We start from the raw sequence: 20,428 nt of genomic DNA, 5'->3' as shown, positions 1-20,428 counted from the left end.
GGTCAAGGAAATAAACCCCCTTCAGATGGAGAGACGGGTCACATTTGTGAACAGAGGATGTAGACAGATGAGAAGGTTTGAGATATACAGACTCAGCCTACATATTTGTATCATTTATTATTCCTATGTTCCCTGTTTTATAAAGCTAATAAAAGTTATACAAAAAGAAGAGAAAAAGGCAACACACGGAGGCCCCATCTGAGTTCACACTGCACAGCAGGATCAGGTTCCTTTAAGGAGTCCAGTGCTGCGCGATGGATCAGTGAGTTGTCTGACATTGGCAGGGCATTTAGATCACAGAACTGGTTTTAGACATTTTGAGCTGCCAACACATCGCTTCGGGCAGTGAGCTGTGATCTATTCCTAGCTCAAATTGCCTGCAGATGACAAAAGCGTAGGCAGGCAGGCAGGTAGGTGGGGGAGCCCGAAAAGGTGCTCCCCTTCTCCATCTCCATCCGCCTGCCTGCCTCCTCCCACCCCCAAGCTGAGCAAGCCCCAATTCCTCTCTGGCTCCATCCCTCCACATCCCCATCTCCACTCCCCTGGAACTCACCAGATCTCTCGGAGGTCCCTGGGAGGGAACGCTCAGAGGTTGTGGGGAGGGATGCAGGCGACAGCCGGACCAGGTCAACCGTCCATCTTCCCCCTTCCATCCTCGCTAGCTTTGCAGGATCCATCTCTTTCTTTTTTTTTAATGATATTTATTAAGGTTTCCAAAAAGAAAAGTTACATATATATATAAAAAAAAGAAAAATAGAGAAAAGAAAAAATACAAAATACAGAAAAAATAAAAAAGACTTAAAAAACAAATCAATCTTTCCATGCCTTACATTTCATTTACTTGTTTCCCAGACCTTCTCACGCCTCCCTTTTTTGTATTCCAGTTCAGTTAATTAATTCAGCAATTCCTTTCCCTCTTTGTTTTTATCTTAATCCTTTAACTTAATATATTATAGCTTTAGGTTCTCACCTGTTAACAATCCATTTTTACATACACCTTTATAACATTGCTGCTAAAACCACTTAACTTCATTCTGACATCATTCTAACATTCATTAATTTTACAGTATTTCTGTAAATAGTCTTTAAATTTCTTCCAATCTTCTTCCACCGACTCTTCTCTCTAGTCTCGGATTCTGCCAGTCATTTCCGCCAATTCCATGTAGTCCATCACCTTCATCTGCCATTCTTCCAGAGTGGGTAGATCTTGTGTCTTCCAATACTTTGCAATAAGTATTCTTGCTGCTGTTGTGGCATACATAAAGAAGGTTCTGTCCTTCTTTGGCACCATTTGGCCGACCATGCCCAGGAGAAAGGCCTCTGGTTTCTTCAGAAAGGTATATTTAAATACCCTTTTCATTTCATTATAAATCATCTCCCAGAAAACCTTAATCCTTGGGCACGTCCACCAAAGGTGAAAGAATGTACCTTCGGTTTCTTTACATTTCCAACATTTATTATCGGGCAAGTGATAGATTTTTGCAAGCTTGACTGGTGTCATGTACCACCTGTATATCATTTTCATAATATTCTCTCTTAAGGCATCACATGCCGTAAACTTCATACCTGTGGTCCATAACTGTTCCCAGTCAGCCATCATTATGTTATGTCCAACATCTTGTGCCCATTTAATCATAGCAGATTTCACCGTTTCATCCTGAGTATTCCATTTCAACAGCAAGTTATACATCTTTGACAAAATCTTGGTTTTGGGTTCTAACAGTTCTGTTTCCAATTTTGATTTTTCCACCTGGAAGCCAATTTTCTTGTCCAGTAGTCATGCCTTTTCAAACAATAACCAGGCTTGCTTTAACTGCCTAGGACTTCTAAATGTCAAAACAAAACTTCTGTCAGGTTTGTTTTTGTTTCGGCTTCTGTTTGCATTTGATTGACCAAAGAGATGACTGACCTTGGAGATGGAGTGGATTCCAGGATTGAGTCAGAACAAAATCTATCCCAGATAAAAGCCAAGCAATATGTCAGTTAATACCAGGCAACTAAGGAAGTGAAAACTATAGTAAGGCTTCACATCTAACTCCCTTCAGTTCTTCCTCTATCAAAAGCATTCATTAAAAACATTCAATAATATGGAGTTCCATTTCTTCCTGAGGCTCTAATTTGCTGCTCTCTTCATTGCAGATGGTGATGAATTGGAAGGAAAGAACAAGGGGGAGCCCAACAGAATCCACATATCGGAGAAGTCATCTAAATATTCTATGTGTGGAGAGAACATCGGTCAGAGCTCCCAGTCCATCTCCCATCAAGGAAGGAGCTTCGTTCAGAGGGATACCATCACTTCCCATGAAAGAACTCACAGTAGAGAGAAATTGTATCAATGCTTGGAATGTGGAAAAAGCTTCAGTCAAAGCGAGACTCTCACTTCCCATCAAAGAATTCATACAGGGGAGAAACCCTATCAGTGCTTGGAATGTGGAAAGAGCTTCAGTCTCAAGCACAATCTCACTTCCCATCAAAGAATTCATATAGGTCACAAACCATATCAATGCTTTGAATGTGGAAAGAGCTTCTGTCAAAGTGCCCATCTCACTTTTCATCAAATAATTCATACAAGAGAGAAAAATTCTTAGTGTTTGGAATGTGGGGAAAGCTTCAGTCAGAGTGCTAGTCTCATGGCCCACCAAATAATTCACACAGGGTTGAAAACATTTAAGAACTCAAAGCAGGGTGAATAAATAAATTCGGAATCTTATCCAACGCCCTCCAATGCAGAAATCTCGTTTCAAGCACCCGTAACAAATGGCCATCCAAATTCTTCCTAAAAACCTCCAATAAAGAGGAGTCTACTCCCTTCCGATATAGTTCCTTTTCACTGTCCGCTCTTACTATTGGAAAGTTCTTCCTGGGGAAGCCAGGTAGCCTCTCTGTGGGCTACTGGAAAGAATTAAAGGACGAGCCTCTTCTGTAAAAGATATTATGAACCAATTGCTGGGAACAGGACAAACCCCAGAAACCTGAAAAGAGGCAAACATTACTTGGATACCCAAACAAGATAAGGACATAACAAATCCTTAAAATGTCCGACCGATTTCATTATTAAACTGCGACTATAAACTGTTTGCAGACGCTGGCGCTGTGGGTTAAACCACAGAGCCAAGGACTTGCCGATCAGAAGGTCGGAGGTTTGAATCCCCGCGACGGGGTGAGCTCCCGTTGCTCGGTCCCTGCTCCTGCCAACCTAGCAGTTCGAAAGCATGTCAAAATGCAAGTAGATAAATAGGTATTGCTCCGGCGGGAAGGTAAACGGCGTTTCCGTGCGCTGCTCTGGTTCGCCAGAAGCGGCTTAGTCCTGCTGGCCACATGACCTGGAAGCTGTACGCTGGCTTCCTCAGCCAGTAAAGCGAGATGAGCGCCGCAACCCCAGAGTTGGCGACGACTGCACCTAATGGTCAGGGGTCCCTTTACCTTTATAAACTGTTTGCAGCAATATAAGCGAACATATTTGAAAAGTTATGAATGAGTAATTGTATTTTTCGCTCCATAAGAGGCACCTGACCATAAGATGCACATAGGTTTTAGAGGAGGAAAACAAGAAAAAAAATATTCTGAATGAAACAGTGGGCGTATGATTTTTGTGGTTCATGCTGTGACCACAAACGTGATCTGATGGTGAATTTGGGGTGACCCAATGCAAAAATCCTGAGGATCAAATGTGGATCTGTGCTTTGTAACCACGTTTTTTGCATCACTGTGGCCCCACGCAACAGTGAGTGTGTGATTTTTTTGGTGCAGGCTGTAGCCATGAACATGCTATGTGATCTGATGGTGAATTTGGGGTGACCCAATGTAAAACTCCTTTGGATCCATGGGCTTTTACCTCCTCTCTCCCAGGCAGCGTCCCTTATCTCTCTTCCAATCCCACCGATCAGTTGTTTCCTTTCAACACTCTCTTTCCTCTTGTTTGCCTTAGTGTCTTTTCCTTAGCGAGAGCAGTTTTTTGCTCCTCCTTTTCTTCTAATTTCTCTCCTTATTGTTTTAGTCTTCCTGTCTTCTCTCCTTGCAAGTTTGCTGTCTTTACCTCCCGCCTCCCAGGCAGTTTCCTTTTTCTCTAGCATCCCTTATCTCTCTCCCCGATCAGCGGCTTTGTTTCAACACCCATTTCCCTCTTTAAAAAAAAAGTATGATCTGCTTTCTGTCCCTGGGCAATTCGGCCCCAGGGAGCACACATTCGCTCCATAAGACGCACAGACATTTCCCCTTTTTAGGAAGAAAAAAGTGTGTCATGGAGTGAAAAATACGGTAATACATAAGGACCAAACAGTCAGAAGTATAAGACAGTAACAGATGCACTCAAGAAGAATTCGATTAGATTCCCGTGGGAATTTCCTGAGGGTATCACTTTTACATACAAGGAAAGAAGAAAATTTTTAGATCAGTGGACGAGTTGGGAAAATTCTGGAGGAAGTACAAAAAAGAACTAAATGGTGATTCAACGTTGGAGCGAGAAGAAACAACGCAGACACCCCAAGAAGTATAGAGAGACAAGCGGGTATTAAGGGGGGGGGGGAAGAGACTGGAAAAAACAATAGCAAAATTCACAAACTTCTGAGTTTTCCTTTTCCTTTTATTTATTCAATGAAACCATTGTAGATAACAAATAAAGATTAATGAATTTAAAAATTATATCTTGGAATGTTAACGGTTTAAATGATAAGAGAAAGAGAAAGAGAATAGAATATGTATTGAGGAAAGGACAATGGGATATCATAGAAGAGTTTGGATTTGATATCCCGCTTTATCACTACCCGAAGGAGTCTCATAGCGGCTAACATTCTCCTTGCCTTCCTCCCCCACAACAAACACTCTGTGAGGTGAGTGGGGCTGAGAGACTTCAGAGAAGTGTGACTGGCCCAAGGTCACCCAGCAGCTGCATGTGGAGCAGAGATGCGAACCCAGTTCACCAGATTACGAGTCCACTACACTATACTAGCTCTCATATCATATTCTTGCAGGAGGCCCATGTGACTAGAAATCATAGAAGGGTTTTAGTAAACAAGAGATTGGGTCAAGAATTTATATCTTCAAATGTAAAAAAGAAAAGGGGAATTGTGATCTATGTAAAGAACATTTTATTATAGTAGGAATCTACGCACCAAATGGTAACAAAACAGAATTTTTCAGAAAAGTAGAAGCTAATTTACTGGAATTTATAGAAGAGGAAATTATTTTGATGGGAGACCTAAATGGCGTTACATATTGACGCATGGAGATATAAAAACCCAGGAGAGAGACAGTATACACATTTCTCGGAAATAAAAAAATCAGCTGGCAGAATTGCTGGAATATGGCTAACAAATAACGATTAAATTTAAAAAGCAGAAATACGGACCAAAATTATTACAGATCATAAACCAGTTACATTAGAATTAAAGGAACACAAGAAAATTAATAAAAGATGGAGACTTAATGAAAGAATATTAAACGATGAAAAGACTGTGAAAAAAGCGCAATAATTGATGAAGGAATTTTTTGAATTAAATAAAGAGCCCATCTTTTTCAAGGGATGCTTCTTAAACTTGGGAATGTCTGCATGTGACCCATCTCTACAGCTCCCATAAACACCACAGAGAAAGTGGCCAGAGCCTGAAAGGCGAAAGCCTTGGCCTCGAAAGCAGGACTCAGGGACGCTTTCCCCCATGGAGACCTGGGACCCCTTATTTTCTTCTCCCTGTGCTCCCCCCATGTGGGAATGTTCCTATCTGGCTACAGTTGGTTGGTTGGCAGTCATCTGTCTTGGGAGACCATGGAAGAGTGTGTCTTTGGGAGTGAGATCCAGTTGTTGGAAGGTCACAGCGCCAGCCGTGGGTGTGGAGAGCGACAGGGGAGAGACATGTGTTGTTGCATCTGGGACAGAGGATGTGGTCCAGTTGTGCTGCTGCAGATGCAGACGGGCTTTTCTTCTCCCTGTGCTCCCCCCACGTGGGAATGTTCCCGTCTGGCTGCAGCCTCAGTTCCCAAAGGTGATTTTTCCCTCCATCTGAAGGGGGTTTATTTCCTTGACCCAAAGCCCCCTCCCCCGAAAGGAAGGCAGCATCTGGATCCCGAGGAAGAGCAGAGCTGCATATTTCCTGCGAAGTGGCCCCTCCCTGGCTTGGCAGAGAGGACAAGGGAGGACCCTCTGCTCCCTGACTTGGGGGTCTCTCCCCCTCCCAGGCATGATCTGAGCAGGGACCCCCACGCCCCCTCCCTGCCCCCCAGGGACCCCCTTCTCCCCATTGCACCCTCAGGGGGAGGAGAGAGGAGACTCACCCGAGTCCAGGAGGGGCTTTTGCAAAGGAGAGAGAAGAAGAAGGCAGGGAGGGAGGGGGAGGGGGAGGGGGAGGGGGGATTTAGCCCTGGAGGACCTTGCCCCCCTCCCCCTCCCCTCCCCGTCCTCTCTAGGACTCCAGCTCTGCTCCTCTTAACCCTTGCCAGCCCAGCCCTCCCTCTCCCCGCTGCCCCACGGAGCCCCCTCGGAGCCCGACTCCGCGCCAGGGAGACGGGGCTTCCCCAGGAGTCTCCGCCTGCTCCAAGCAGCCTCCTCGAGAGCAGGCGCCAGGGAGGAAGAGGAAGCCCAGATCCCCCCGAGGGAGACACGTCTTCCCTCCAGCCCCCCATCTTCCCGGGGCAGCCCTGAATTGGGGGGCCAAGCTGGTGTCCGGAGACGCCTCCTTCCCTTGGACTTGGAGGCTTGGCTTCTTCCAGGCTCTGGAGTCAGACTTGGGGGGCCCTTTCCCCCCTCTCAGTCCGCCCCCCACACCCAGGGGGTCCCCTCAGCCCTCCTTCTTGGGGGTCCCCCTTCCCTCCCCTCCTCAGTCTGCCCCCCACACCCAGGGGGTCCCCTCAGCCCTCCTTCTTGGGGGTCTCCCTCCGCCCCCCCTCAGTCCGCCCCCCACACCCAGGGGGTCGCCTCAGCCCTCCTTCTTGGGGGTCTCCCTCCCTCCCCCCCCTCAGCCCGCCCCCCACACCCAGGGGGTCCCCTCAGCCCTCCTTCTTGGGGGGTCTCCCTCCGCCCCCCCTCAGTCCGCCCCCCACACCCAGGGGGTCCCCTCATCCCTCCTTCTTGGGGGTCTCCCTTCCCTCCCCTCCTCAGTCCGCCCCCCACACCCAGGGGGTCCCCTCAGCCCTCCTTCTTGGGGGTCTCCCTCTGCTCCCCCCTCTCAGTCCGCCCCCCACACCCAGGGGGTCGCCTCAGCCCTCCTTCTTGGGGGTCTCCCTCCCTCCCCCCTCTCAGTCCGCCCCCCACACCCAGGGGGTCCCCTCAGCCTTCCTTCTTGGGGGTCTCCCTCCGCCCCCCCACTCAGTCCGCCCCCCACACCCAGGGGGTCCCCTCAGCCCTCCTTCTTGGGGGTCTCCCTCCGCCCCCCCACTCAGTCCACCCCCCACACCCAGGGGGTCCCCTCAGCCCTCTTTCTTGGGGGTCTCCCTTCCCTCCCCTCCTCAGTCCGCCCCCCACACCCAGGGGGTCCCCTCATCCCTCCTTCTTGGGGGTCTCCCTTCCCTCCCCCCCTCAGTCCGCCCCCCACACCCAGGGGGTCCCCTCAGCCCTCCTTCTTGGGGGGTCTCCCTCCGCCCCCCCTCAGTCCGCCCCCCACACCCAGGGGGTCCCCTCATCCCTCCTTCTTGGGGGTCTCCCTTCCCTCCCCTCCTCAGTCCGCCCCCCACACCCAGGGGGTCGCCTCAGCCCTCCTTCTTGGGGGTCTCCCTTCCCTCCCCCCCTCAGTCCGCCCCCCACACCCAGGGGGTCCCCTCAGCCCTCCTTCTTGGGGGTCTCCCTTCCCTCCCCTCCTCAGTCCGCCCCCCACACCCAGGGGGTCCCCTCAGCCCTCCTTCTTGGGGGTCTCCCTTCCCTCCCCCCCTCAGTCCGCCCCCCACACCCAGGGGGTCCCCTCAGCCCTCCTTCTTGGGGGTCTCTCTTCCCTCCCCCCAGCTTCTCCCCTTCATCTCCCGCCCGACTCCTCTTCCTCTCCTCCCCACCTTCCCCTCCCAGCTCCCCCCTCAGAAAAGGCGCCTTGCCTTTTCCCGCCCAAAGGGCTGGCTCCGCCCCCCGCTGGCTTGGCAGCCAATGAGAGCGAGGTTCCAGCCCCTGGGGGAATTTCTGAGGGACGAAGTCCGCTGACTGGCCTGGCTCTGCTGTCCATCACAGGCCCAGCCAAGGGGGGCATCCGGCAGACTCCCTATATCTCTAGAGATCATCTACGTCTGTCAGTTACCTGTCAATCCATTTTAGGGTTTGAGATCATTTGAAATAACCGTGCCGGGTGCCAGAGCCCTGAGGGGCCTAATTTTAATCAACAGCGTTAATAAGTGGTTGGGTCAACTCCCTGCAGAAGTTTATTGTTGTACATTGTTTTAATTGTTCGTATTTCTTCTGTGACTGTTACCCAAAGTGTGTTTTATAAGCTGGTCTCCGGCTGTAATAAATTATCTTATTTTATCTTATCTTAATAAGTGGTTGGAGGAAAAGTCTGGGAAGGGGTGAGAGGCCCTCTCTGCCCCCCTCAAGGCTCCTCTCAGGCTCATCCAGGGTCCAAGGCCTCCTCCATTTTTGGAGGGCCAGGAAGTGAGTGGCCCCTGCAGCTTCGCCTGCTGGAAAGGGGGCGACATGCAAGCGGCCAGCCTGGCAGGGTTGTTGTGGAAGGAGGAGCTCCTGGGAGGAAAGGAGGTGCCAGGGAAGTGCCATTCTGTCAGTAAAGTGCCTCCGCCTCTCACTCCTCCTCCAAACGAGAGCCAGGGGTGTGTGTGAGTGTAAACAAATAGAGTGAGGGGGGAAAGTATTTGATCCCCTGCTAAATTTGGTTTTTTTGCCCTCTGACGAAGAAATGCCTAGTCCACAATATTAATGGTAGGTTTATTGTAGCTGTGAGAGACAGAATAACAACTGGGAAACCCAGACGACAAAAGTCAAAGATTGATGAGGTTTATTTATTTTTTTTGGTTCTTGTTCCTACTTTTCTCTCTTTTATTTATTCCCAATATCATCCCAATCTTAATCCTTTATCTTATCTTGACAGCCACTGGTATGCAACTTTCATCATATTTAACAGATCTATATGCAAATTAACATGCATGATGAAAATTGTGCTCTTCTTGTTGTTGTCCATCAATTGTTTTCGGTGCAGTCCCTCCTCAGAAGGCCCTATTTCATTCCACCATCTTATCTTCCAGGACTCTGGGCTGTCTTCCTGCTTTCCTTTGTTTAGTTAAAATTAAGACACATGTAATGTATTTTAACTGACTGATATTTTCCCAAACTGAAGAATCTTCTGTAAGAGCGATAGATTTCACAGTTAATGTGAAACGGTAAAATCAGCTATGATTAAATGGGCACAAGACGTTGGACATAACATTATGTTTGCTGACTGGGAACAGTTGTGGACCACAGGTATGAAATTTACGGCATGTAATGCCTTAAGAGAGAATATTATGAAAATGATATACAGGTGGTACATAACCCCAGTCAAGCTTGCAAAAATCTATCATTTGCCCGATAATAAATGTTGGAAATGTAAAGAAACTGAAGGTACATTTTTTCACCTTTGGTGGACGTGCCCAAGGATTAAGGCTTTCTGGGAGATGATTTATAATGAAATGAAAAGGGTATTTAAGTATACCTTCCCTAAGAAACCAGAGGCCTTTCTCCTGGGCATAGTCGGCCAAATGGTGCTAAAAAAGGATAGAACTTTCTTTATGTATGCAACAACAGCAGCAAGAATACTCATCGCAAAGTATTGGAAGACACAAGAACTTCCCACGCTGGAGGAATGGCAGATCATAGAATCATAGAATCATAGAGTTGGAAGAGACCACAAGGGCCATCGAGTCCAACCCCCTGCCAAGCAGGAAACACCATCAGAGCACTCCTGACATATGGTTGTCAAGCCTCTGCTTAAAGACCTCCAAAGAAGGAGACTCCACCACACTCCTTGGCAGCAAATTCCACTGTCGAACAGCTCTTACTGTCAGGAAGTTCTTCCTAATGTTTAGGTGGAATCTTCTTTCTTGTAGTTTGGATCCATTGCTCCGTGTCCGCTTCTCTGGAGCAGCAGAAAACAACCTTTCTCCCTCCTCTATGTGACATCCTTTTATATATTTGAACATGGCTATCATATCACCCCTTAACCTCCTCTTCTCCAGGCCAAACATGCCCAGCTCTCTTAGCCGTTCCTCATAAGGCATCGTTTCCAGGCCTTTGACCATTTTGGTTGCCCTCCTCTGGACACGTTCCAGTTCTTTCAATGTCCTTCTTGAACTGTGGTGCCCAGAACTGGACACAGTACTCCAGGTGAGGTCTGACCAGAGCAGAATACAGTGGCACTATTACTTCCCTTGATCTAGATGCTATACTCCTATTGATGCAGCCCAGAATTGCATTGGCTTTTTTAGCTGCCGCATCACACTGTTGGCTCATGTCAAGTTTGTGGTCAACCAAGACTCCTAGATCCTTTTCACATGTACTGCTCTCAAGCCAGGTGTCCCCCATCTTGTATTTGTGCCTCTCATTTTTTTTGCCCAAGTGCAATACTTTACATTTCTCCCTGTTAAAATTCATCTTGTTTGTTTTGGCCCAGTTCTCTAATCTGTCAAGGTCGTTTTGAAGTGTGATCCTGTCCTCTGGGGTGTTAGCCACCCCTCCCAATTTGGTGTCATCTGCAAATTTGATCAGGATGCCCTTGAGTCCATCATCCAAGTCGTTGATAAAGATGTTGAATAAGACCGGGCCCAAGACAGAACCCTGGGGCACCCCACTAGTCACTCTTCTCCAGGATGAAGAGGAACAATTGATGAGCACCCTTTGGGTTCGGTCAGTCAGCCAGTTACAAATCCACTGAGTGGTAGCATAGTCAAGACCGCATTTTACCAGCTTCTTTACAAGAATATCATGAGGCACCTTGTCAAATGCCTTGCTGAAATCAAGGTAGGCTACATCCACTGCGTTCCCTTCATCTACCAGGCTTGTAATTCTGTCAAAAAACGAGATCAGGTTAGTCTGACATGACTTCTTTTTCAGAAATCCATGCTGACTATTGGTGATCACAGCATTCCTTTCTAGGTGCTCACAGACTGTTTGCTTAATGATCTACTCCAGAATCTTCCCTGGTATTGATGTCAGACTGACTGGGCGGTAATTATTTGGGTCCTCTCTTTTCCCCTTTTTGAAAATAGGGACAACATTTGCCCTCCTCCAGTCTGCCGGGACTTCGCCTGTTCTCCAGGAATTCTCAAAGATGACTGCCAGTGGTTCTGAGATCACATCTGCCAGTTCTTTTAATACTCTTGGATGCAGTTCATCTGGCCCTGGAGACTTGAATACATCTAAACTAGCCAAGTATTCTTGTACTATCTCCTTAGTTATTCTGGGCTGTGTTTCCTCTGCTGAATCATTTGCTCCAAATTCTTCAGGTCGGGCATTGTTTTCTTTATCGGAGAAGACTGAGGCAAAGAAGGCATTGAGGAGTTCAGCCCTTTCTGTGTCCCCTGTTTGCATTTCACCATCTTCTCCTCTGAGTGACCCCACTGTTTCTTTGTTCTTCCTTTTGCTACGAACATACCCATAAAAGCCTTTTTTGTTGCTTTTAACCTCTCTAGCAAGCCTGAGTTCATTCTGTGCTTTAGCTTTTCTGACTTTGTGTCTACACGTGCTGGCTATTTGTTTGAATTCCTCTTTGGTGGTTTCCCCCCTTTTCCATTTTTTGTACACATCCTTTTTTAATCTTAACTCAGTTAAAAGTTCTTTAGATAGCCACCCTGGCTTCTTTAGGCACCTTCCATGTTTCCGTCTCATTGGTATTGCCTGACGTTGTGCTTTTAGTATCTCCCTCTTAACAAACTCCCAGCCATCATGAACTCCCTTTCCTTTTAGTATTACTGTCCATGGGATCTCACCCAGCACTTCCCTAAGTTTTATGAAGTCGGCTTTCTTAAAGTCAAGAAATTGAGTCCTAGTATGCTTGGCTGCTCCTTTCCGCTGTATAGTAAACTTCAGAAGAGCATGATCACTCGCGCCTAATGATCCTTCCACTTCTACCCCACTAACCAGGTCATCAACATTGGTTAGGACCAGATCTAAAATGGCTGTTCCTCTTGTTGCTTCTCCCACTTTCTGGACAATGAAGTTGTCTGCAAGGCCAGTGAGGAATCTGTTTGACCTTATGCTCTTGGCTGAGTTTGACATCCAACAAATATCCGGGTAATTGAAGTCCCCCATTACTACTATCTCCCTTCCTTTTGCATGCTTGGCCATCTGTTCCAGGAAGGCATCATCTATGTCCTCCGTTTGGCTTGGGGGTCTATAGTAAACTCCTACAATGAGGTCACTGTTATTCTTCTCTCCCTTAATTTTGACCCAAATGCTCTCACTTTGGCTTTGAGGTTCTAAATCTTGGATCTCTTCACAGGTATACACATCCCTGACATATAACGCCACTCCTCCTCCTTTCTTGTCTGGTCTGTTTCTCTGAAATAGATTGTATTCCCCCATTATTACATTCCATTCGTGGGACTTATCCCACCAGGTTTCAGTGATGCCTATTATGTCATATTTAGTTTGCTGTACCAAGAGCTCAAGCTCATCTTGTTTATTTCCCATGCTTTGTGCATTAGTGTACAGACATTGAAGTCCATTAATCATTCCCCCGTGACTCCTATTTAAGGATTTTTTCCTCCCACCAGTAGGTCTGTGTGCTGTTTGCTCCATTTGGCCTATGACATTTGGATGATCATCTTCATCAATTGATAGACTCCTACCTTCAGGAGCACTGTCTCCCTCCCCCACATTAGTCAGTTTAAAGCCCTCCTGATGAGGTTTCTGAGATTTTTGGCAAAAACATTTCTCCCAACAGTTGTAAGGTGCAGCCCATCGCTTGCCAGAAGTCCATCTTCAAGAAACTGCAGTCCGTGATCTAAGAATCCAAACTGTTCCTGTTTACACCATTTGCGAAGCCAGCTGTTCACTTCCACTATTTTCCCCTCTCTCCCTGGGCCACGTCGTTCAACTGGGAGGACAGATGAGATGACAATTTGTGCATTTAATTGCTTCAATTTCCTGCCCAGAGCCTCGTAGTCTCTTTTGATCTTCTGGAGGCTATTGCTTGCAGTGTCATTGGTTCCCACATGAACCAAGAGGAAGGGGTATTTGTCAGTGGGTTTTATGATTCCTTGCAGTCGTTCAGTTACATCTTGGATCTTAGCCCCGGGGAGACAGCACACTTCCCGAGACATCTTGTCAGGCCCACAGATCACTGCTTCTGTTCCCCTCAGTAGGGAATCCCCTATCACCACTACACGCCTCCTCTTAGGTTTGGTCGGGGTTCTTCCGTGAGCTGTCCGCTCCAAGGTCGCCTGCACATTCCCTGAGGACTGACTTTGCTGCTCGTCTTCATATACCTGATCGACTGTAATGAGGGAGAGATCCTCAAATGGAGTCTGCTCTTCGTCTTCCATGCTAGGGGAGAGGACCTCAAAGCAATTGTGTATTTCTAAACAATCAGAGCGAACCCTGGGCCTCCTACTTCTTTGAGTCACGTTTCTCCATATATCTGGCTCCTGTGTTGGTGAACTAGCCTCCTTCTCAGGGGAGTCCCCTGTCTCCTCCTTGGTGGAGACAGTGTGCTCTGTTGCTTCCAAGGAGAGCTCCAGCTCTCTAATTCTTTGGAGCGTAGCTACACGTTCCTCCAGTTGCTGGACTTTGTCTTTTAAGAGGGCAATCAACATGCAACTGCTGCAGGTAAAGCTGCCTGCAACCTTTGGCAAGACGGCAAACATTGCGCAGGAACTGCAGGCGATTGCAGCTGTTCCCTCCCCAATCAGATGAAACTGATGGACTATATGGAACTGGCGGAAATGACTGGCAGAATCCGTGACCAGGGAGAAGAGTTGGTGGAGGAAGACTGGAAGAAATTCAAAGATTATCTTCAGAAACACTGCAAAATTAAAGAATGTTAGAGTGATGTTGAATTGAAAATAAGTGGTTTCCAGCTGTACAGGATTTAAAGTTATAGATAGACTAAGATTAAAGATTAGGATTAAAGATGTTTAAGGAAATGGAAATTTGGTACTTAAGAGGTAAAATTTTAATGTTATATTACATTAAGATTAAAGATTGGGATTAAAAAAGTGGAAAAGAAATTGCTGGACAAACAATTTGGACTGGAATACAAAAGAGGGAGGTATGAGGAGGTCCAGAAAATAAGTAAATTTAAAAACGGAAATGAAAAGGTGATATTGTTTTTAATTGTTCTGTTTCTTTTTTTTGTTTTCTGTGCTCTGTGTTTTTTTTTTCTTTTTTGGATTATGTACTGTGTATTTGTGTATTTCTTTTTTATGTTTTTCTGTTTAACTTTTTACTGAAACCTTAATAAAAATCATTTAAAAAAAACAAAAAACAGAAGGCCCTATTTCATTCCACTGTCTTATCTTCCAGGACTCTGGGCTGTCTTCCAGCTTTCCTTTGTTTAGTTAAAATTAAGACACATGTAATGTATTTTAACGAACTGATATTTTCCCAAACCGAAGAATCTTCTGTAAGAGACCACACTGTGGGATAGATTTCACAGTTAATACTTGTTTGGTTCCTCTAGAATCCAAGCTTGCTCCCCCTGGGCCCTAAGGGAAGATTACAAAGATCAAAGATTCACCTTCACTTTTATAAATCCATATATGACAAAAGTCCATGCAAGCAGATGGACTTTCACTGTATTCCTATGGAAGGAAATGGAGTTTGAGCTTTGATGATCGGCTATGGCTTTGGCAGGATGCCAGATCGTTATTGAGAGAGTTGGACGGAAGGAGAAGCTGGAGTCTTGCCAGAGCTTTGGCGGGACGCCAGATTACTCTCTATCTAGACTCAAACAATAACAAAAAAGGGAGAGAAGATGGCGTGTGACACAGTTGAAATTACAGCCTCATTCTCTGGTAACACGGTATTTCAACAAAGTCTCTCCATATCTTCAAACAAGCTGATACCTTGCCAATAATAATTAGAGCCCTCCACAAAGGACCGCACCATTAAACATCAAATTCTCAAGTTTTTTTAATGAAGTTTCACTTTCATTCCATTTAATTAATTGAATCTTTCTCCATGAGGCTTGCCAAATCATGAAGTAGGTGTCAGTACTGCAGTGTTTCATTCTTTCATTGCACTGTGTGACACTGTGCCTTTAATTGCCTAATTACCTAATGTATCGTTGTGTGAGAACGGGAGCGATTTCTATATCTCCTCCTCCTCCCCTCTGGTCCTTGCATCTGGCTTTTGCTGAAGGATACGGCTGCGTGAGTCAGCTCGTCGCTCTGTTGCCTTCTTATCTTCTCGATGCTGCTTTCCAGCCAGAGTCTGCTTCTGCTGTACTCTGCTACTACGGGCGAAGTTCCTCACCATTCGGACAAATGAGGGAGGGCGTTGGCCCAACAGTAGCAAGTATAAGCAAAGATGAGACGCTCACTTCACATCTTCTGTAGCAGAGCGACAAAAGTCCTTTCAAAGTCCAAATTCAAATCTTTGTTGAAAAACAGGAATGCTCCCGCTCATGGTGTTGGCATTGGAGATTTTCCAATTTGTGCAATGCTAAACACCCAGCGCCCCTGCCTCCACTGTAGCGAGCAGCAGATATCGGATGGCATGTGCGCCCCATCCCTGCGGGGTTCAACAGGGATAATTACCCCCAGATTCACCTTGTTTAATTGCACGACTGGGGTCCGGTGTCCTGGGAAAGCAGCCAAACGCCTTGGCCATCACACCGGAAGTCTTCTCCAAAGTCTTTTTTATATTTTCTCTCTGATAGTAAGAGCTGACAGTGAAAAGGAACTCTCTCGGAAGGGGGTGGATCTTCATTGGGGGGTTTTAAGAAGAAGTTGGATGGCCACCTGTCATGGATGCTTGAAATGAGATTTCTGGAGGGGGCTGGACTAGATTCTGAATCTATAATTCTATACTTCACCCTGGTGTGAGATCTTAAATTGACTTTTGAACAAGTGAAATTTTATACACATTCCGTGTGCTGATATGCTTTCAACCCCGTATGAATTATTTGGTGGGCCATGAACAAATCTTTTCCCACATTCCAAACACTAAACCGTTTTCTCTCTTGTATGGATTCTTTGATGGGAAGTGAGACTATCCTTCCGACTGAAGCTCTTTTCACATTCTGAGCACTGATAGGGTTTCTCCCCTGTATGAATTCTTTGATGAGAAGTGAGATTCCCCTCCTGACTGAAGCGCTTCCCACATTCTGAGCACTGATAGGGTTTCTCCCCTGTATGAATTCTGTGATGGGAAGAGAGTGTGGCACTTTGACTGAAGCTCTTTCCACATTCCAAACACTGATAGGGTTTCTCACCTGTATGAATTCTTTGATGGGAAGTGAGCTTGTGGCCCTCCCGGAAGCTTTTCCCACATTCCAAGCACATATAGGGTTTCTCCCCTGTATGAATTCTTTGATGGGAAGTCAGATCACCACTCTGACGAAAGCTCTTTCCACATTCCAAGCACTGATAGGGTTTTTCCCCTGTGTGAACTCTTTGATGGGAAGTCAGATCACCACTCAGACGAAAGCTCTTTCCACATTCCAAGCAGTGATACGGTTTCTCTCCTGTATGAAGTCTTTGATGGGAAGTCAGATGACCACTCAGATGAAAACCTTTTCCACATTCGAAGCACTGATAGGGTTTCTCCCCTGTATGAATTCTTTGATGGGTAGTAAGACTTTCCTTCCGACTGAAGCCCTTTCCACAATCCAAGCACTGATAGGGTTTCTCGCCTGTATGAATTCTTTGATGAAAAGTGAGATTCACCCACTTACTGAAGCTCTTTCCACATTCCAAGCACTGATAGGGTTTTTCCCCTGTATGAATTCTTTGATGGGAAGTGAGATCACCACTCAGACGAAAGCTCTTTCCACATTCCAAGCACTGATAGGGTTTCTCCCCTGTATGAATTCTTTGATGAGAAGTGAGATTCCCCTCCTGACTGAAGCGCTTCCCACATTCCAAGCACTGATAGGGTTTCTCCCCTGTATGAATTTTGTGATGGGAAGTGAGGTGACCCTTCCGATTGAAGCTCTTTCCACATTCCAAGCACTGATACGGTTTCTCCCCTGTATGAATTCTTTGATGAGAAGCGAGATTCTGGCGGTGACTAAAGTTCTTCCCACATTCCAAGCACTGATACGGTTTTTCCCCTGTATGAACTCTTTGATGGGAAGTGAGATTCCCCCAGTGACTGAAGCTCTTTCCACATTCCAAGCAATTATATGGTTTCTCCCCTGTATGAACTCTTTGATGCAAAGTTAGATTACCCTTTCGATTGAAGCTCTTTCCACATTCTCTGCACTGATACAATTTCTCCCTACTCTGTGTTCTTTCATGTGAAGTCAGGGTATTCCTTCGAATGAAGCTCTTTCTTTGATGGGAGGTGGACTGGGAACTCTGACGGATCTTCTCTCCACACTCTGAATATTTATATGACTTCTCCGCTATGGGGATTCTGTTGTGCTCCCCCTTGTTCTTCCCTTCTGATTCATCACCATCTGCAATGAAGAGAGAAGCTAATTAGTCTCAGGAGGAAATGGGAGCTCCAGATTATTGAACAATGTTAATGAATGCTTGTGACAGAGGAAGAACTGAAGAGAATGAGATGTGAGGCCGTCCTATAGGTTTCACTTCCTTAGTTGGCTGGTATTAACTGAGATATTGCTTGGCTTTTATCTGGGATGGATATTTTTGTGGCTCAATCATGGAATCCACTCCATCTCCAATCACAACATGTTATGATCCAACAGGGATCCTTACTGAGAGAGTCCATGATCCCACGATTCTCCTCCTTGACTTCTCCTTGACCTCCCCTGTGTGAGTGCTTGAGGGCCCTGCTCTTGCCACTTACCACCTGGTCCAAGGCAGGGCCTGACAGGCCTCACAACTACGGTTGCTGTTACTGCTGCTGCTGTCCAGGAGGACTCAGGGGGGCGCACAGTTCTTTTTAAAATGTTTTTTAAAAATTCTTTTGAATTTTTTGTATGTGGTGGGGTGGTGGTGGGGTGGATGTTTGGTTGGGCCTGGGAATTTGTTTGATTTTGGTGTTTTTGTAATTTTTACAGTTTTTTGTTTGTATTGTTTTATTGTTTTTAAAAGGTTTTATTTTGTTCTTAAGGGGAGGGGTCAGGGCTGCCGGGAAGTGGGTCCCAGCCAACAAAATGGCTGGAGCATGTTCCACAGGGGGCGATGCACTGGGACAACCGATCTCAGTGATCACGGGTAGGAGGAGGAGTTACACTAAGACCAGACCATGTCGTTAGAGGAGGCAGGTGTAGTCGTTGTCTGAGGACTATCCCTGCCTCCGGGTCTGGTCCTGACCGGATGGATCATACTAGGTGATATGATAGCCATGTTCAAATATATAAAAGGATGTCACATAGAGGAGGGAGAAAGATTGTTTTCTGCTGCTCCAGAGAAGCGGACACGGAACAATGGATCCAAACTACAAGAAAGAAGATTCCACCTAAACATTAGGAAGAACTTCCTGACAGTAAGAGCTGTTCGACAGCGGAATTTGCTGCCAAGGAGTGTGGTGGAGTCTCCTTCTTTGGAGGTCTTTAAGCAGAGGCTTGACAACCATATGTCAGGAGTGCTCTGATGGTGTTTCCTGCTTGGCAGGGGGTTGGACTCGATGGCCCTTGTGGTCTCTTCCAACTCTATGATTCTATGATTTGGCTCTGCAATGTTGAATGTTCTCTGCGCTCTCCTGTTTCCCCTTTTTTTTGTTTCAGTTGAAAGCAATTCATGGACCCAGAACTCATACACTGACCACTAATGATGAACTATATGTTATAGATATTCCGGCAAATTTATTCTGCTATTTTACATAGAAATGACATGAGAAGGCTTGGTATACATGTTTTATTATTCCTATGTTCCTTGTTTTTAAAAGCAAATAAAAAGTTATTCCAAAAAGAAAAGAAAAAAGCAATACATGGAGGCCTCATCTGCGTTCAATCTGCAAAGCAGGATCAGGTTCCTTTAAAGACTCGTGGCTTCTAGTGCTGTGCGATGGGGCGGAGGGATGTTTGAGGATGGAGAAAAGGATAATATGATGGATTGAGGAAATAGAAATGTAAATGTATGGGGGGATGGGGAGGAAATGGTGTTGGCTTTGGTACATCTGTATTGTAATGCAATATGTGAAAACCAATTTTTTTAAAAAAAGAGTCGTGGGTTCTAGTGCTGCGCGACGGATCAGTGTCTGACATTGGCAGGGCATTCAGATCACAGAACTGGTTTTAGACATTTTGAGCTGCTAATACAGTGGTGCTTCGCAAGACGAAATTAATCCGTTCCGCGAGTGTCTTCGTCTAGCGGTTTTTTCGTCTTGCGAAGCAACCCTATTAGCGGCTTAATGGATTAGCGCTATTAGCGGTTTAGCGGCTATTAAAGGCTTTGCGGATTAGCTGCTAAAAGGCTATTAAAGGCTTAGCGGCTTAGATAAAGGGGGGGGGGAAGCGAAAAAAATATCTCAAGACTCGCAAGACATTTTTGTCTTGCGAAGCAAGCCCATAGGGAAATTTGTCCTGCGAAGCAACTCAAAAGCCGAAAACCCTTTCGTCTAGCGGGTTTTCCGTCTTGCGAGGCATTCGTCTTGCGGGGCACCACTGTACATCGCGGTGGCTGGGGAGCTGTGATGTATTCCTAGCTCAAATTGCCTGCAGATGACAAAGGCGCAGGCAGGCAGGCAGGCAGGTGGGGGAGCCCGAAAAGGTGCTCCCCTTCTCCATCTCCATCTGCCTGCCTGCCTCCCCCCACCCCCAAGCTGAGCAAGCCCCAATTCCTCTCTGGCTCCATCCATCCTTGTCCCCATCTCCCCTCCCCTGGGACTCACCAGATCTCTCGGAGGTCCTTGGGAGGGAACGCTCAGAGGTTGTGGGGAGGGATGCAGGAGACAACCTGACCAGGTCAACCGTCCAACTTCCCCCTTCCATCCTTGCTAGCTTTGCAGGATCCGTCTCTTTCATCCTTCTGTTGAATGGTTTCTTTATATGTAAAGGTTCATCACTGTTCCACCCGATGTGTATGTCTTTAAGGGGCCAGAGCAAGATAACGAGACCCAGCTTTACAGCTGTGAAACATAGCAGGTGCTGCTGAGTTGTACTGATTAAGCTGTGTCAGCAATTGGGTGTAGTATATAAGGAGCAGCACCTAGCTCTCCCATTACCCTGGGGGATGGGTTGGTGGTTGGGTCTGGTTTGTTTTGTTGATGTATTTAGTGTAAAAGGAGTTTTTGTTTTTGTTATTAAAACCTTCTTTAAGTTATTTTTGAGTCCCTTTTTAATGCATGGTCTCCCCAGCAAGCTCTCTGCAGCGCTACCATACTGCAAAAAGCCAACATTTTTCTGAGGAGTCAAGGAGCCAAAAGAAGCTGCAGGGTCCTGGGAGAGAGGAAGAAGCA

At 46.4% G+C, this 20,428-nt stretch overlaps 3 protein-coding genes across 5 annotated transcripts in view; 2 read left to right on the top strand and 1 right to left on the bottom strand.

Moving 5' to 3' along the window:
- Positions 1-20,428, top strand: part of LOC308465792 (uncharacterized protein) — a 430,090-nt gene that overhangs the window by 151,690 nt on the left and 257,972 nt on the right. The gene's annotated exons all lie outside the window — the stretch shown is intronic.
- The window catches only part of LOC308465694 (uncharacterized protein), a 386,527-nt gene that overhangs the window by 156,190 nt on the left and 209,909 nt on the right, over positions 1-20,428 (bottom strand). Inside the window, exon 7 of the mRNA XM_080985781.1 lies at positions 19,862-20,056. Within this exon, the coding sequence (XP_080841907.1) occupies positions 19,862-20,056 (195 nt within the window). The remainder of the gene's footprint in view (positions 1-19,861; positions 20,057-20,428) is intronic.
- Positions 1,782-2,819, top strand: LOC308466246 (uncharacterized protein). The gene is made up of 2 exons (XM_080986990.1): positions 1,782-2,017; positions 2,140-2,819. Exon 2 carries the CDS (start codon positions 2,217-2,219, stop codon positions 2,586-2,588), a length of 372 nt encoding a protein of 123 aa, XP_080843116.1. The 5' UTR covers positions 1,782-2,017; positions 2,140-2,216; the 3' UTR covers positions 2,589-2,819.

This window comes from Podarcis pityusensis (assembly GCF_964106645.2).
Source record: "Podarcis pityusensis genome assembly, chromosome: 2".
Classification (NCBI taxonomy): domain Eukaryota; kingdom Metazoa; phylum Chordata; class Lepidosauria; order Squamata; family Lacertidae; genus Podarcis; species Podarcis pityusensis.
The sequence above is the reverse complement of the archived record's forward strand: the minus strand, read 5'-3'. Positions and strand labels throughout refer to the sequence as shown.

Excerpts from the sequence above, each read along its gene's own strand:
- LOC308466246 (XM_080986990.1), top strand. The coding sequence starts at position 2,217 with ATGTGTGGAGAGAACATCGGTCAGAGCTCCCAGTCCATCTCCCATCAA.